This window comes from Molothrus ater, chromosome 4 (assembly GCF_012460135.2).
Source record: "Molothrus ater isolate BHLD 08-10-18 breed brown headed cowbird chromosome 4, BPBGC_Mater_1.1, whole genome shotgun sequence".
Classification (NCBI taxonomy): domain Eukaryota; kingdom Metazoa; phylum Chordata; class Aves; order Passeriformes; family Icteridae; genus Molothrus; species Molothrus ater.
In genome coordinates, this window is record NC_050481.2 from 44,965,621 (window position 1) to 44,984,160 (window position 18,540).

At 42.5% G+C, this 18,540-nt stretch overlaps 1 protein-coding gene across 1 annotated transcript in view; it reads right to left on the bottom strand.

Annotated features, from left to right (window-relative positions):
• The window catches only part of CRACD (capping protein inhibiting regulator of actin dynamics), a 130,178-nt gene that overhangs the window by 31,849 nt on the left and 79,789 nt on the right, over nt 1-18,540 (bottom strand). The window contains 1 exon segment of the mRNA XM_036382140.2: nt 6,705-6,873. Within this exon segment, the coding sequence (XP_036238033.1) occupies nt 6,705-6,873 (169 nt within the window).

Consider the following 18,540-nt stretch of genomic DNA (forward strand, 5'->3'; position numbering starts at 1 on the left):
GAAACCAATTCTGTAGTCGTTAAAGATCAAAGTCAACTTCTTAACATAAAACCATTTTTAAACAATAAAAAATTAAAAAAGCATGCAAAGCAAGAATGAATTTGGTTTAGCCAGGTATTGACCCTTCATATAATCTCTTCAAAAGAAACTGAGAACCACATCCCAGAATATTGCCTGAGGGAAATGACAAGTGCAGTGATAGGTTGCCTCTACTTGATGTTTTGTTTCAAAAAAGAAATCTGAATCAACATTTTGCATCTCCAATGAAAGTCTCCAGGGCAGCCAGAGATGAAAAACATAAATTGCATTTTCTATTAATTTCAGAGATGCATTAATACTGTAATAGAGGAAAATGGATTGTAATTCTGAGATATATTTTTAGTGTCCTCTTTTTCATCTGCTGGAAGGAGATTTTGGTTCTAACTCACGCCTGGATGGGGAATATTGTTCGTGCTACAACACGATTCTGAGTTAGAGCTGTGCTCAGACAGCACATGACTTCATTGCATGAACAAACCCATAAACATGGGCCTCACAGTCTGCACAGACAAAAGAGAGACTTTTTCAACAGGGAATCTTGTTCATGAAGTAAACTTAGAGATAATTTCTGCATTCCTTCTAAATATATATTCATATCGCCTTCAGGAACCATTTAATTTCAAGGCACTAACCCTGGGAAAATGGCACAGTCCCCCTGACCCATCTGAGTCCCACTGATGCCAACAATGAGTTGTGCAGCCAGGCTCAGAGTAGCCCTGCTCTTTTCAAAGATATCACACAGCATTATCTTAATGCAAAGCTCCAGTCTGGTGTCATCAAGGCACCTGGAACCTATGAACTTACCGTAATTTTCTTTTTCTTAGAAGTAGAGATCAAGCCTAGCTTTAAGCAGCTGATGCATCATGCTCATAATATATCTAAAATTATTATAATTATGGCCATAAAATTAACCATGGGAAGCATCAAAGCCCTGAGTGCACAACAAGCTCTAATGTCCCTGATCAGCCTCATTTGGAGCCTCCAGCTGCACACACAGGTCCAGGAGTTCTATTTAGGATCACATTTGAGGCTTTGGTCCCTGCCTGAGCCATGCTGGAGAAGTGCCTGTCTGCAGCTCAGACAAAACTGTGCCTGGTCATGGAGCCCTTTAATCCAGAGTTCAGTTTGCAGACCATTTTCCTGGCTTGCTCCTGGCCCTACCTTCTCAGCTATGGAGCTGCAGCATGACCATGGACGCCTCCTGCTCTGGGATCCCCTTGGTGTCCTGCTGCCTTCCCTGCGGGAGTGGCTCTGCCTTTGCTGCTGCCTGACAAGAAGGTAATTGGGTGGGACTACACAGTTCTCAACAAATGAATTTCATGTAATTATTCATTAATTGTCTAATCTCAGGAAGTGGCAGCATGCGCAAAGAGAAGCATCACCCTGGTTTACAGTAATTCTGCAAGTGGATCCTAATGCAGCTTGAGGATGTGAATAATTCAGCAGTTAGCATAAAACTATGCAGACTAGTAAAAGGAGCAGGACTCTAAACAGTCCAGCTTCCACATTTGACCTGACAATCCACTGCATGTGACATTATTTTGTCAAATAGCAACATACGTTTACACAAAATTTGCCCTGAAATACGGAAAAATGTAAAGAAAAGGAAGAGAAAAGTCTACATGAGCCTTGGCAGGAATAGGTGTTATACAGAAACTGCATTTGGCTGATAAGGAAGGCAAGGAAGAGGAAATAAGACAGTACATTCTATTACAGGTGACAAATCTGTTTTATCCAGAGCCCAGCCCTAGACCTCACCAGCTGCTGAAAATTACAGTTGCCATGCAGAATCCTGAAAGGAAATGAAGTACATGATGATTAGGAGGGGAGGTGCAACAAAAACATCCACAAGGGAGGCAAGGGAGAGGACAAGTGGGCAGTGAGACAGCCTAACCTTCCAGGAGAAGATAGCAAGACAGCCTATGTGATAGAAGTGAAGACCAGAGTGAAAACAGTTCTGGGATTACTGAGGTGAAAATGAAGTTGGTCATAATCAGGGCCGAGGACAAAAGACCCATTAAAAAGGAGAAACAAAGCAGCACCTGATATAAAATGTCAGCACTTCCAGAAACACACTCTACTGAGGGGCTTTCATGATCATATACAAATTACAGGCAGCTTAGCACTCAAGCAGCAGCTGGAAAAACAAAAGGCAAGCTAAAGGCATTTACTGCAAATTTCTACTAAGTGATAAAATTGGAGCTAATAGGAAAAAGTTCTAGATCACACACCCGAGAAGAAAGCTTCTGGAGCACAAAGACTTCAGCATGCCCGTAATAGAAGGGAGGAAGTCAAGAGCTGAGGTGTCAAGAAAAGCTAGGGTCAGCAGAAATACTGAGTGTGATGCTAGCCTTATGTTCTCTCAAGACACCAGGAACCATTTCAGGAAGGCTTTCCCTTCTCCTCTGCTCTGGCCACATGCTCTGAGTACACATCAGAAATGGCCATTCATTGGGTGCTTGTGGCTCATTTCTGCGCTACTCAGCTGCAATATAAATTACAAAAAGGGAGAAACAATTCTAATTTCACCAAAACCTGTAATAAAATTTATTTTTAAAAGCTGTGCACATGGAAAACTGCAGCCATAACCTCTTCTGTTCTGGAACATCCTCAACACACCTCATAACCCAGAAATAAAAACCTTTTTCCAGGTGCTTGCATGTCAGCTGACACAAGTAAGAAAATCCAAGCTTGTTTTTTGTCTAAAACAAAATTTCTTACAACGTCCCTATGTTGCTTTGCTCTGCTTGGGCTTGAAGAGATACTTGCTTAAATCAGAGCTCTGATGAGATGAAGTCTTCAGGAGAAGGTGGACACCAAATACCACAGCAACAAAACACTTGCACTGGAGTCAAGAAGGCACCCAAAATGAGGCACTTAGAAAGGAAATTACAGTTAATTGCAGAAATACAGTTAATACAGTGGAAAAAAAGATATCCAGTGTGTGAAAAATTGATGTGACAGAGAGAAAGCTTCCTGGGAGCTCTTTGAAACTCCAAGTGGGGAGACAGATCACTTTTTACTGTTGATCTAGAGTGCTTCACACAGAACTGCCCAATGCTGCAAGTAAAGGGGTCCCATTTTTGTGGCAGTCACTGTCAAGACACTGAAGTTTGCTCAGAGACTTTTTCCTGGAAGGTCAATGCTGTCACACTTGAGTCCCAAACACCTGACAGGTCTAATTCCAGGTCCTTTGAAATACTGCATTCAGCCCAAGGAGAGGTACTCTACTGCACCCCCAACAAGAGAAATTTAATTCCCCACTGCCTCTGCACATCAAGCCAGAATGACAGACTTTAGTAGGGCACTGTACAGGTACCCTTTCAGGTCTGTCTTCACAATGCTTGCTCAGAAGTTGAGTATTTGTCAACTGTGACAAAAAAGACAATTATAAAGTCTTTTAACGTGCTAAATCATAGCCTCAGAAGCTTCTGGAGATTTCAGTGAAGCTCCACAAACTTGTGGAGATTTCTTGTAGTCAGTACTTCTATCTCCCAGCCCTTATGGTTAGGACAGAAAGTTAATGAATACAGTTTTAACTTTGTAAACTCAAGAAGGGCAATATGGAAACAGGAAAAGGAATTCCAGGCAGAGCAAGACAAACTGCAGCAGGAAACCTCCCACCTGGGTATTGCAAAATAACATAGATGAATAAAGAGGTTGAAGCGTGCATACATCAGGATACCAAGCAAGTTATTTGCATCTGATGAATCCAGGATGTAAGAAAGGATGGACAGGCAGATCTCTCAGGTGCCTCCAACTCACTAGTCAATCTACACCACATGTAGATCACCTAAATTGTTCTGCTCTGGGCATGTCTGCATCAGGCAGTCAGCACAGCCTCCATTAGAGATTCAGGTGTTAGCTGTGAGCAGGCTTGTAAGCCAATACAGCACTAGGTGAAATACTAGCTTAGGTCTTGGAAGCAATACAGATGTCTTCTTTAGCCTACACTCATTCATTTGCTTGTCTCTACCTTCCTGAAGCAGCTTCCTCCCTTAATATATGTTCGAAACAACCATCCCCTCTCCCCAAAACAAAGCTAAATGTCCACAGGACACATCTGTAGATAACAAATTCATGTACATTGCAGGCTGAGGAAGAAATATAGCTTATTAAAGGAATGGGAACATCCCTGAGCTCTTATTGCAAAATTTGAAATTTTATTAAGCTTTTTTTACTATACGGTTGTTGTACATTCTTAAAGAATTTGAAGCAAAAGGTTTTACAAAAATTGTCAGGATTTTGCTTATGTACATATACTACTGGTTATTTGTATTTGCTCTAGTCTGTTTCTGTATGAATAGGGAAAGTAAGGCAATGCATTTACTGTTAGATAACTGGTAAACAATGATGTGTATTATTTTAGTTAGCCTATCTCTTCACTCAATTCATAAATGTTGGAAATTACAGGGAAGGCTAAAAAATATAAGGGATGGAAGACATGTTGAAAACAGACTGGAGTGGCAAAACTAGGTTCCCAAAGCAATCAAATGCACTGCACTGAATATTTATGTTTGTTGTAAAATGAGTAACATGGCAAAAAATACCTGCAAACTGAAAATTATCATCAAATCCCACCCACATTTGCACCATGAAAATGACAAGAAAAACAGAGCTTTGACTGAGTATTTCTAGCAGGCCAAAACCTCTGAGGGATCACAGAAAGAAATGGTCCACTTCAGATGAGACATGGGACCCTTCACATTTACTAATCCTCTCTGATTTAAGTTGTACAGTCTGATTTTTCCACCAGAAGCTAACTTTCAATGCTTTTGTTAATTAGAAAACCTAATAGGCTTAAAAATGCAAACATTTAACATTCTCAAACAAGGCCTGCCACACCTTCATGTCACTGCTGAGGAACAGGGCAAGTTCCCATATCACTGTTTGTTTCTGGGTGCAGCACTGCACTTTCAGCTATGCCAAGTGGGAAATGCCTGATAGTGAGATGATGCCATTTAGATTGCTTGTGAGGGAAAAGGCACTAAAACCTCCTCCAGTGGCCTGGCATCGTGCACTCAGCTAAAGCATCACAACAGTGTCAGTCACACCTCCAGCTGCAGTGTGGCTTTGCTAGGTACTGATTGTCTGAAAAAGCTGGGATGAGCAAAAGAGTGCACAAAACCACACCACAGAAACCAAAAGGAAACCTGATACTCAAGGAATTTCACAGAATGGAATAAAAACTCAGAGTGAAAAAATGGAACAAAAACTCAGAGTGAAAAAGTCCCCCAAATAATAATTTTTAAAATCATGTTTTCATTGACACCATTAGAAATACTGCTCAGGGTGACACTTCTGATACACATTTCATTCTTGAGCAGAGGAATTTGGAATAGTTTTTTTACCCTTTCAGAGTTTTTTGTTACACTTCCATATACACTTCCCAGTGCAAACAGTTCCTTTTCTTCCAAAAGAGCAGGCTTTGATCAGGAGTCAGCTAACCTCTCTGAGATGAGGGGTTGGAAAGTGAAATAGTTATTACTGACTCTAGTAGTTTGTGCATCTGGTCCTGGGACTTTGTTATTATTGGGGTAAGGGTTTTTTTCTTTGGGTTTTGTTTGTTTGGGTTTGTTTGGTTTGGGGATTTTTCCTGTTCCTAGTTAGAGATTGCTGACTTGTTTACTCTGTACAGTTTCTTACTCCCACCACCCCCACAGCAAATTCTCATGCTGTCCTTCTGTCATCCTCCACTGCCATTGGAATATGATCTGATTTTCAGGTGCCTCTCTCTCCTCTTCTACTCCTCATTCAAATTGGTTCAAAATAAAAGCAGTCTCTTTGTTGACCCCAATTACAATGCAAAAATTATTTGGGATAGAGTGAAAAAGAATGTGTCTGTCCCAACCCAAAGATACCACCTTGCAGCAAAATGTATGCATTAAAGTATCTCTAACAGCCAGTTCAAGTTTCTCTTTTCCCAGATTGAAAAACAGGGGTGCCATTAATACCTCTGCTCTGTGTTAAATCACAGAGCTGGATTCAGATTCATTTCTGCTTCCCCCCGGGATTTCTGATTTGCAGAGCAGCACTCGTGCCCCTCAAAGCATCGAGATTTTGAGCTCTAAAGCAGCAGGTGTCACGTTCTGAGGAAGGAGAGATGCACACGCCTCAGAACAAGCAATGCAGAAATCGCTGCCACTCGGCAGAGGGAGAACTGAGGTTTAGCCCCACCAGAAGCCGGGGGAACACGCGGTGTGTCACGGTGCGGGGCTGGCAGCAGTGCGGGGCACTCACCTCAGCCCGGGGCTGGCAGCAGCTGCGGGGCACTCACTCACCTCAGCCCGCCGCCCGGCCCGGTGCGGGGCTGGCAGCACTCACCTCAGCCCGCCGCCCGGCTCAGTGCGGGGCACTCACTCACCTCAGCCCGCCGCCCGGCTCAGTGCGGGGCTGGCAGCACTCACCTCAGCCCGCCGCCCGGCCCGGTGCGGGGCTGGCAGCACTCACCTCAGCCCGCCGCCCGGCCCGGTGCGGGGCTGGCAGCACTCACCTCAGCCCGCCGCCCGGCCCGGTGCGGGGCTGGCAGCACTCACCTCAGCCCGCCGCCCGGCCCGGTGCGGGGCTGGCAGCACTCACCTCAGCCCGCCGCCCGGCCCGGTGCGGGGCTGGCAGCACTCACCTCAGCCCGCCGCCCGGCCCGGTGCGGGGCTGGCAGCGCTCACCTCAGCCCGCCGTCCGGCTCGCCATCCGCGGAGAAGGCGCCGTTGCAGATGCTGCCGAAGGAGTGGCTGGGCTTCAGCTTGGGCTCCTCGCACTCCGAGGCGGGCTCTCTCTTCTTCCTCTTGCCGAAGAGCTTCTTGAAAGGCTGGAACTTGCCTGCCTTTTTCTTGTCTGCAGACGACAAGAGAGAGCGGCGGGGCTGAGGGAGGCGGCCGGCGAGGCGAGCGGGGCCCGCCGCGGCCGCGGGCTCCGAGCGGGAGCGGGGTCAAAGAGCGAAGCGGCAGCAGCCCGGAGCGGCCCGGCGCTCGCCATGGAAATGCCGGGCTGCAACCTCCTCTGGACGCGTCACACTGAGAAAGCAGCGTTCAAACCTCTGCTCTTGGCTCTAAGGATCTGCCGCCAAACTTTTGGATAATTTTGCAAAGTCAGAGCATAATGCTGCAGTGGTTTTAGGTTTTATATCCCAGTTTTGACCATTTTACCAACAGACAAACACTGCTTTGGTCACGTCCCTTTGGAAGGGGCTGGACCCTCTGCCTTGAATTGAAAGCAATAGAAAACAAACAGCTGTGTTTTAGTTATGTGGCCTCATAACTACTTATTTACAAGTTATACAGGTCAATTTACAAATGAACAAAGAGAAAAGGATAAATTTTGTTTGGTTTATACTGGGTTACTCCAATAAACATCCAGCTTTATATCAGCAAAGTCAATACATTTCTCTGATTTTTTTTCCCCACAAGTAACTGAGGACAGAATTTGGCCGAGCATTTCTTCCCCGAGACACTGAAATTTTCAAAGCAACACGAATAAAAGCACAGCAAAACCACAAAACATACATGAAGACAAGAACAAGAAATAAAAAAGTTAACCAGGAAAAAAAAGTAACCTCTTTTCTTCCACCACTGACTGGAAAAAATAAAGGCAGCTTCAAACTGCTATCTCCCCATCTATTAAAAAGAAGTACCATGAATTTCTTGTTCACTGCTGTCAAGAATGGGTTAATTTCTCAGGGCTGGGCTGAATCAGTGAATACATAAAACATAATAACTGTTAAAGTGCTGTATTCCTCTTAGGCTTTACCTTAATTTTGCATTAAATCTACTTAAAACAAGGTAGTTGGGTTTTTTCTTTGTTTGTTTGTTTTGTTTTTTTTTAACCCCAGCATTCAGTCTCCTATCATAATCTAATTTGAGAAGCATCATGTTGTACTGGTGGCAAATATTTTCATGAGCTAATTACATTCTTGTGCAGGCTGTGTGCACACTGCCTCAGCGTGCTCTGCTCTTCCTCTGGGCAGGGACTCAGCAGAAAGCCCTGGTTTGGTTGCAAAGCACATGCACGTAGGAACTTCTGACCAGGAAACCTGGAGTATCTTCTGTAGTGCAATAGCATTCTTTAGATTCACCTTGGGTTTTACACTCCACTCTCTTATGCAGGATTTTTAGAGGTAAAAAATGTGCCCAAGCATATTTTGACCTGGCTACTTCCAGTGGTTTCCAAACTAGCATAGTACCAGAGAGCCTGAGTTAAACCCAGCATGGCATCAAACTTACACACAGTTCATCTATCTATACCTGGGTATGGATGAAGTAAGAAATCTATATTGAAAGTACAAAGTCAAAGACACAAGAAATAGTAATTCTGCACTTCCTTTACAGATCCATAAGGAGTTCACACAAATGTAATTCTTCTTCCTGAGCAGTCAGAGTACACAGCGTTTATGTGAGTTCATTAAAACATCAGGGCATCCATGTAGCAGCATAAAAATAAAAAGCTGAATTATGAACTTCAAATTCAGGCCCAGCACCAGAACTTTCCAGTCCAGAATCACTGACTCACAACAAGCAGATGAGAAAAACAACTGGAACAGCAGTTTTACCAGTGTAGAAGAAAAGGGGATATGGAAGATTACCTGTCTCCCAGCCCTGCTTTTCATAAGCAGGGCAACTTGCATCTCCAGCCAGACCAACTGCTTGCTGCTCAGTTCTGACTTTAGATATATGTAGAATGCATTTATATGGAATAGAATATATTCCTATATGAAATCCCTAAAAGACAGGCAGACAATCATGCAGAGAAAGAGAAAAATTATTGCTCTTGGCCACAGCTGCTCTGACCCTTTATGCACTTCAGAAACTGACTGCAAAACACCAAAAATCAAATGGTAGAGCATACAGGACAGAAAGCACCAGTACCAGACACAAGACTGGGTAGAAGAGCTATTTGTTCTGAGTTCTCACCTTACTTGTTTCCTCAGCTTTCTTCAAAAGGGAAAGCTGCATTATGCCAATTTTGCTGGTTAAGGTAATTTACTGCATAAATCAATGAAACTACAGCATTTTTTAAGAAAATGTCCTCATCATGTCATTCATTCACATTACTTTTGTCCCCTCCTCTTTTTGAGATCTTCAGATATAAGTGTGGATTGTCTCATTGACTCTAAATCTACAGCACTGATTCACCAACTATGAGTCTAGTGTTGAGCAAATGTAACAGGTCAACACAGCTTTCGTTTCATCAAAATGGGTGAAAACCAACACACTTATCTGCAGCCAAGATCTGCTTTTCCCCATGTGACTTAACATGTCCCTTAGCTGTTTCCTTGCTGCACACCCATCGTCACAGCTGTCACATTACTAAGCATGAATTCTTTAAGTCAGGCTTTGTGACTCATTGCAAAGCCATAGAACACCCTGCCCTGCACAGGCTGCACATGCTGCTCTCCATCCTGCCAGGATTCTAAGGAGGGAATGCCTGACTGCTAAGACAAAGTCTGTTTAAGTAAATTTTTCACAAGATCTTATGGAGGAAGATGTGGGATGATGCTGCAGGATGAAATGCTTCCTGTAACAGTAAAACAAGTACAGAAAGTATTCCAAATATCAGCAATGCAGCAGACAATTCTTTGCACAAAAGCCTTTTGAGCCTGTAATTCTCAAACACAGCTCATCCCTTCTGCTCATCTCTACTGCTGAGAGAAAAAAGTGGGATAGGAAAGGATGAAAGTTGGGACATTCAATGGTGTCAACTTGCAACAAGGACAATTGCTACGAGAGACAGGAAACAAGTCAGTTTACATATGCCATTTGCTTCTCTCCTTAACCACTTTAATGGAATCCTACAGATCCAGCCCCAGGAGACCAGGGGAAATAAGCAATTAAACCTTTTTTCCTGTCTGTTTGACAAGTCTATCTTGTTCAAATCACTGTAAACAGTTAACAGGAAACCAGTTTTGAATCACAGAATAACATAAGGTGTGAAGGCGACAGATAAACAAGGCTGGATACACTAGCTAGGATAACACAGCACATATGGTAGGCGCTCCCTTCTCAGATACCAGAAGAGTAGCAGAGCAGATTAGAATAATCTGTAACCTGTCATATAATTTGTCAGATGCACAAAGACATGCAGTGTGCAACACAGAGCCAGTTAAAGCAGAGAATTGGCATCACGCAGGCAGCACATGGTGCCTCCACTCCTGATGAGAGAGGGGAGCAGCCTCCTCTTGCAGCCTCTCTTTGTGCTCTCCAAGAAGGATGAAGGTGGGTGCAATGGCCTTTATTGCCAGGAAATCAAGCACAGCCTTTGGACTCCAGCTGTCTTATCAACATGCCAGCTGAAAATTCCCCATAAAATAGCTTGCAATTAAACTGCTCCATTCCATTGGGATTCCCAAGCTGTGCCCCCCTTCAAAAACAGCACAGAATCCTCAACACAAGCACAGGCCAAACAAAGACTTAACTACCATGATTATAGAGGGAAGAGATTTAAACTATAGGAAAGGGAGTGAGCAGTGTATTTCAGACAACAGGCAGGGGTGAGGTTATGCCACTTGATGGGATACAGGAGATGCCAATGTCCCTGGAAATATCTGAAAAACAGTTTTCAAGCAAAGCAAAGCTTAACACGAGAAACAGAAAGACTCACATAATCCAAGAAGAGACACTTAAATATTTAACAGGGTGTTGATTCCCTGCAGCTTTTCCTATTTGTTGCAGTGCTGGGGGCACTCACAGCAGTGTGGGTGAGGAAACCTGGGAGGCAGGTCATCTCCGAGCAGAGCTGACCAAGCACATGCATCAGCTGGTGGGTAGAAAGATGATTGTTGGGTGGGGAAAAAAATAGAAGTGGGAGTCATATTGTCAATTTGAATTTTAAGTTTTTATGACCAAGATTTTTCAAGCCCCAGTTTTGAAATGGGATTTGTAAAGATTTCACAGATTTTTTGCTCATTGTATGAAATGTAGCACCTGTCTATGACACTTCTCATAGTATGAGATATTGCACAGGAGCTGTCTCCAAAATTATGCATTCTTTGTTAGTGAATTTAATGGCTATAAAATATGGTGTAATAAACTAGATTAATGGGAACATGAATTATTTAATGGAATAGATATTTCTATAATGAATTTAGGGAATGGAAATCCATATAGATGTAGCATTAAGAACTGTGTGGCAGAGAGGACAAGTGGGTGACTGGGCTGCAGGCACAATACAGCATCCAAGCTGGGAAAGGAGACCAAAATGTATTGTTAAGAGGGTAAGTTGACTGACATTTCTTATTGCACCTCTACAACAGAAAAAGTCTGCTATGGTACACATTGCCAGTATCACTATAAAAAACCACCTCAATTTCAAGCTAATGGTATGCTTATTGATGCTCTTTTTAAAATAACTCAGATGTAGCCACTACAATAAGCACTGCCCTGTTGAGCCCTAGGTTGGCCAGGCATCTGCAAAAAGTTCTTTGCTTTTCAGGTCCCCGCCAAAAAAGCTGCCTTCTCTCCCCCTTGCCCAGTCTGTTCTAATGGCATAGAGCTTCTCTGGACAAACTAGGATAGGCACTTGCTTCCAGCTTTCCCACCCACTCCACATCTCAGTGGATCCATTTCTGTGAGATGCCAGAGATGCTTGTTTTTGCTGATAAATTCTCAGCACTCTCTGGACAAGTTTTTCCACTCTTCCAGAAAAAGGGAATAAATTTTTTGGGATCAAGGAGGAAGAGAGGAGGCTTTTCTCTGCTTAACCATGTTCCCATATTTTAAAAATAGGTGTGAGCTCCTGCACCTGTGGTAGCACATCTGATTTCACAGTGAAAATTGATTTCTGGACATTTTCTACCTTCATGACCTGCCCTCAATCCCTTGCCCTCTCTTCCATAGGCAGCTGGGGTTGATAGATGGACACAGTCCATATATACAAAGCAGGCACAAACACAAAAGAACCCAAGGAAACATTTAAGAGAACACACAAGTAATAAAGACTGACATTAAAAAAAAGCCTAATGCTCAGATTCAGTAATGTAACTTCCCAGAAATGGGTTCACCTCTGAAAGACATTTAGTGATAGCACGTAACAATCATAAAGCTGACAGTGTGCAATAGTCCCATGCTGACAGAGATAATATCACCTGACATAACATCAATACCTGAGAAACATTAAATGAAAACAAGATTGAGAGGTATTGAAGGCATCAAATTGGTGCAGCCACAATGGTCTAATGAAACACCTAGGCAAAGCAAAGGAAAAATAGTGGGCCATTACTTGCCTGTTTTTCCAGGAGTATCAGGTGATCTTACAAGAGATACTATTTCTTGCAAACCTTGTCCCAGAGAGGATGGGGTATTCTTGGATTACCTGATATAAACTAGTAATACTACCTAAAGTATCCATAACACAGCAAGAATGAATCTTACTTTCCAGAAACATCTATTTTCCCTTGCCATCTGCAGAAGCAAAAACATTTCCAGAAAAAACAGCCCATTTTTTGTTTTTTCTTCCTCCCAAAGACCATATTTTGCACAGAAACCATATGTAGCTGAGACAGTCAGCTGTCAGGAGACACTTATGAATCATCATAATAGAGTCTATTAATGTTCAAGCAGCATATAATATGCTTTATCATCCAGAGCATGGAAAGAGCTATTTCGACACTTCTCTTGATACCACAAGGAAATACCTCTTGAAGGCAAAAGGACTTAATCCCCACTGCATGAGGTTTGGCCCAGTGCTCTTTAAAAGCAACAAAGAATTATGAATGAAGAGGAGGAGTAAATAAAATTTTCAAAATGTTTGGATGACAAACATTTCTTCTTAAGAAGAAGAACTAGAGCTAAGTAAATATCCACTTCTTCAGTCTCGTTTACTATGGCAAAATTCTCTTTCATTTCTGAGCTCCTGTTCTCCTCTCTTCCCCACTTTTTAATCAAAGTCTTCACAGCCAGTCCTTGTATTTCTGTGCCTTCTCTTTTCATCAAGCATCACAATGAGTGGTCCTAGAGGTCAGAATGCCTCATTCATCCAACCCTTTTTTTTAACACTGACATTCTGCCTTCTTAATCCATCCCACTGCCATCCTTGGGCAGCACCGTTGGGACAGAGAAGACACTGCCCTCCAAACAACACAACCAGACTTGGAGCAGGTAGCTCACTTTGGGAATGTGTGAGGTAGGCTGGGGATAGCAGAGACTACAATCAGGGAAGACAGTATGAGAAAATTAGTATAAACTTCAGGAGCAATCCCTACTGTGGCCCAGGAGTTCCCTTCTTCCAGGGGAAAGCTCCACTTACAGGCTGCACAGTGAGTAGCCAGAGGGTGTAAAAAAAGTTGGAAAAGTTAGAATCTGAGGACAGTCAGAATGGGTAGTGGAGCTCATACCCATGAGGACATTTGAGAAAGGGTTAAGTAAATGCAATAGATGTTCCCAAGATGCTGGGCTGCACTGCAGAACATACCTGATAAGATAAAACCTGCTCATTATAGCTCTGGGTGCAGTGATGCATGTGAGATTCTTAGAAAGGAAGAGACCACAATAGCTTCTGATTCATCAACAAAATATTACATAACAGAAGGGAGAAAGCTTTGTTTTACTAGCACAAGGCTTACTAACTCAAGTTATTAATGATGGGACACCCTTTTGGTGTGCTGGGTTTTATCTAAGGTTTCCACATCTGATTCAAACATTTGATGTCAATGCAATAAAGAGATGTTGGAGCATTATTTCCTTCTCAGAGGAAAAAAAGGTAAAACATGGGATTCCCTTAGCAGGTTAATTTCTTACATGGGAACACTCTGACTCAAAGAAGTCCTGGCCACGCTGTGTGTGAAAAGATAAACCTCCCTAAGGCAAAGCTACCTCCCTGAGGCCCCATGGCAGAGCAGTCCAAAGTCCAAGGAGTGCACTGGACAAACAGCTCCCACTGCCCCTCCCCAGCTGCAGAGGTCATTTATACCTCCTCAAGGCTGGCACGGGCTGACAGACCAGGATTCTGCACCCAAGTCACAATTTATAAGATCATTCTTGCAAGGGATTGTGTTACAGGAACAGTTTTTCATGCCTTTCCACCTCTAAATAAACCCTGTATTGCACTGGTCAACATCTTTATATCCATACCACCTCCAGTTTTCTACTAATGAGAGGAGGAGCATTTCACCATCACAGAAACTACCATAGAAAATATTATTTTAATGAAATTTTCATGAAGAGAGCATGAAACTCATAGACCAAACCTCTTCAGTGGTAAGACAGGAGTGCTACCAGCATGCTGCTGAGTTCTATCAATAAGAAAAAGCAGAGAAGTGTCCTGACCTCAAAGGATAGTCAGAGTACTAAGCCAGAAAATCTTGATGGCTAGAGAACTGGGATAGAAATGAGCTGAAGTATTATGTACAAACTCATTCCTTTAGGGCCTATTGCTGAGATGTCCCAGATCAGCTAGAAATGGGTGAAAGACAGATGTGACCACTCCAGCTGATCACAGGATAATTATGAGCCAGCACTGTGGGGCTGCTGCAAAAGTGAAATGTCTTCCTTTGGAAAGGGCTCAGGGGAGTGGCAGGGCTACTGCCCAGGCAGGGGGCTGGAGAGCCCACTGACCAATAAATCACCAGGGGCTAATAAATCAAGGCTGTAAGAAAGCAGGTGTATCCTATATTTTGGATTGGGATTTAGAATTTTTTCCTTTTTTTTTAAGGGGAACAACAAACTAATACATTACTAAGTCATTATGACACAAAACAAATTCTTTCTTCAATGTCACATAAAGGCAATATTATTGGATGCAAATTTCATGTCATGGTGGTGCAAAACCAGGTGTATTATTTCTGCTTTTAATGCCTAACATGAACTGAGACCAGTATAGACATGTATACTCAGACTGATTTTTTTTTATTTTGCACAGTTTTAGTATATTTTACAATGACAAACATATATTAATTTTAAATTTGCAATTCAGATGAACTGCTAGAATATTTTAAATAGGTCAGATTAAATGGAGAGACTAAAATTTTCATTTTATGAATTTACTTACTGCCCAGTCATGAGAGGGTAGTGGGTTTTCCTGAAACTATCAATGTACCTTTTGAGTTAGGGCAGTTCCACACTGAAGTAAAAATACATTTTAAAAAGTTCCAACATAGTTCTACATGTAGCTCTAAATGAAGGGGAGTGAGATTAGGAGAAGGGGAAACCCCAACAATTACTTTATGCCTGTGTGTTTTCTTTCACAGTTTTGAGAATTATAAAGTGATATGGAAAACACAGGAGTAAAAGGGATCTTATCTTAAGCAAATTATTAACTACTTCAGCAGACATATTAATTTAATAAGTTCTTCATTAAATTTTATAAGCGTAAAGCTGAACAGAAGGCAGTAAATCCACCTCCCCTCCCCAGATTTAAAGAACTAAAATGTCAGGATCATCTCCAATTTTTGCAATTAATCACAAGACTCCCTTATTTGAAAACCTGAAAACCAAGCTAAATCTGACTTCAGGCTGAATGTGTCTAAAAAAACTAAAACAACTTGTGCTGATCTCTGATTTCGCAGAATTAAATCATGCTGTTGTGGTTTGCAGCTGCAGAGCAAAGGAAGAAAATAAACAATACCTTAAGAAAAGAGCTGCATAAACCATAGCAATCACAAATTCTCCAGCAAGCTCTGGTAAAAAGCAAAGACCAAAGTCAATGTTTGCCTGGTGAAAACCAGAGCAAAGAGAAGCATGGAGCTGGGAACAGTTCTGTTTTGTGGAGTGCTGGAGGTTTTTTTAACTTCTGAAGGAAGCCAAACCTCAACTTCCTTATTCTGCTGGGCAATGTAGACAGAAGGAATCGTGGCACTCTTTCCCCAGGTTGGCATATTCCCAAAATATCACAGGCAGTAACTTCAGTCAGCAGCACAGGGGCTGAAGAACCTGCTCTGTGCTCTGCTCCAAAGCCTGGAAACACCGTGCTCCCACATGGAGCCACCTCTGCCCCTGGAGCTGTGAAAAGCTGTGGCAGAAGGGTACCTTTGGCTCCTCACTGCTGCCCCTGTGCCTTCCTGCTGCAGGCTTCCCTTCCCAACCACCCTGCCAGGCTCACTTGCTCCTTCTGACAAACAAATCCTGTGATATTGACACAAATTGTGGCCAGATTAAGATTTGCGGCATCTGTCTTGAGTCTGGGAAATTGCCTATTTAAAAAATGACTGGATTTTCATTGTCTGAGCATCTTTCACTGCATACACAGGCCCAGGTTACCATCCTCAGAAAGAGCAGAAGAACACTGAGACATTCTCCATGTTGCTCAGGGACAAGATTTGTCTTCTGTGCATGTCAGCAGGAGAGGATAGCCATCTACCTTTGTGTAGCCTTCAGCTCCTCCTGTCTCTGTCTCATCCCCGGGGTCACAGCCTCACCTTGGCATGGCACAGAGAGCACCCCTGTGCTGCACTGCCACCTCTCCTGCTAGCACTCCCTTATTCCAATCTGCACTGGATCTCCCTTCTAAGCACCAGGGTTAGAAGGCCATTTCCAGTTTTTTCAGAAATTGCTGGTTTTTGTAACATAGACCACTATCAGCTGAGGATGAAATTGGTGTCTTGACTGCAATGCTATCAAAGAAAAAGTTCCACCTGAGCTAGCACTTAACCAACACTGTTACCAGTGTTCAGAAACAAGATTTGGAGCAGTTAAACAGACCATGGAGATGAAGCTGATCATCAGTATTAATCACTAATTATACTAGCATTGCACACACCTAACCTAGCTGCTCCTTATCCATCACCTGTTCCCATACAGTGAGCAGGCAACAGGCTGAAGCACAAAGGAAAATCTCAAACAGCTTTTACACAGAAAGAGCAGATTAAAGACAGGACCAGGAACATGTAGCTGCTTTCCCATATCCACACCAAAGCCCTCAGCCTGGGTTGTCTTCACCACCCAGGCCAAGCACAGATAAAAGACATAAGTAAGACATTTTGTGATAGGAATAGGACTGTAAATCTTCAGGCTGAAGTTATGGCAACTTTTTCAAACACTAGATCTGCTTTAGAAAAGGACCTTATAATTGACTCAATTCCTCGTCTTGTCATAATGTATCAAAATATACAGAATAATATATTTGCCTTTGCTTTCCAGAATTAAAACTAGAGGAGTGAGACATCACTTGAAGCACTTACTGACCAGAAAAGAGAGAAATCTGAAGAAATTTTACTTTTTGACCTACCTATGAAATTTACTTTTAGATCTACCTATAAATATCTAAGAGATAAAAAGTCTTGAATAGTTTTCTTCTGATATTTGCAAAACTTAGAATATTCACTTCATAAATACTTTGCCATCACATTTATTTGGCTAACACTGAGTATATTAACATATAACACTAATAAGTAGAAGCAGTGTTATTTTAAATGTTAACCAAGTAAGATTTCTACTCCAGATAGAAATATCAAGAAAGGGCTTATAAATTCTGTAACATCAAAATAGAAAAAAAATCCATTATACTACTGTGATGCTAAATGAAACCTCCCTCTCTGTTCTATTTTATGAGGCTAGAATAAAATTAATTACTCATGAAGAAGCGAAATTAAAGAGGAGAAGAGAAGCCGCCATAAAGAGATGATACTCAAACATTTATAAACGTAAACATTTAAAAAAAACACCTAAAATCATTCAAATTCAACATGGCCTTTGCACAAAAGCACAACTCTCTGTATTCCTGAGTAAGACAACCAGATATTTCTTTTAAAACATCTTGCCTTTAGGTAATGAGAGCAAAGAGAAGAAACTATTTCCCATTTTCATGCTGTTTTGGTTCCAGGCGAGGATTTGCCAGGCCAGGATGTGACTGATCATTCTAATCACACATTGTCTCACTGTGCTGAGATACAAAGCATTATCCTCATTATACTGGTGAAATACATCAAATTTAGCCACACAAGGTGAAGATGATTAAACTTCACTGAGAAAGGAGACAGCACTTTCTCTGAAACATCACTTGCCCACATTGGAATTTATTTACCATTTACTACGTGCCAGAAAAAAGAACGGAGGGGACTCAGGTGGCCAGGCAAATCACAAGGTCCCATGTGCTAGTGAGGATGGTTAAACAGAACTACAGCCAAGGGAATTTAATGCATTGTAGATTGCAGGATAGGGCATCAAGTTGGGCTCTTGAGTGAAAACTATTCAAGTATGCAGTTTGTAAGCCTTGGAAAGACACTGGGAGTGCAGATTGTGTCTGTCATTCTCTGAGGGGCTGCAGCAGCTGTGACAGCCCCAGGGACCAGCCAAGTGCTATGTCTCATGCTGCGACATCACTCCAGAAAATGTTACTTGTACAGGGTGTCTTTTGGCAAACCAGACACCTTCCAGCTGCTCCAGTCCAGTGGCAAGACCAAAGAACAGAAATTCTGTCCTGGATTTGACTAGTGCCAGGGTCTGTCTAGCATGGATGGAAGCTGGGGTCCATTTCAGCAGCTCTGAATAGCTGTTTCCTAGCTGCTGAAGCAAATTTTGGTTCCCTATGAGCAGCTTGGTACAGAACTGGGTGCCCTGACTGTCCAGTTAAGAGAAG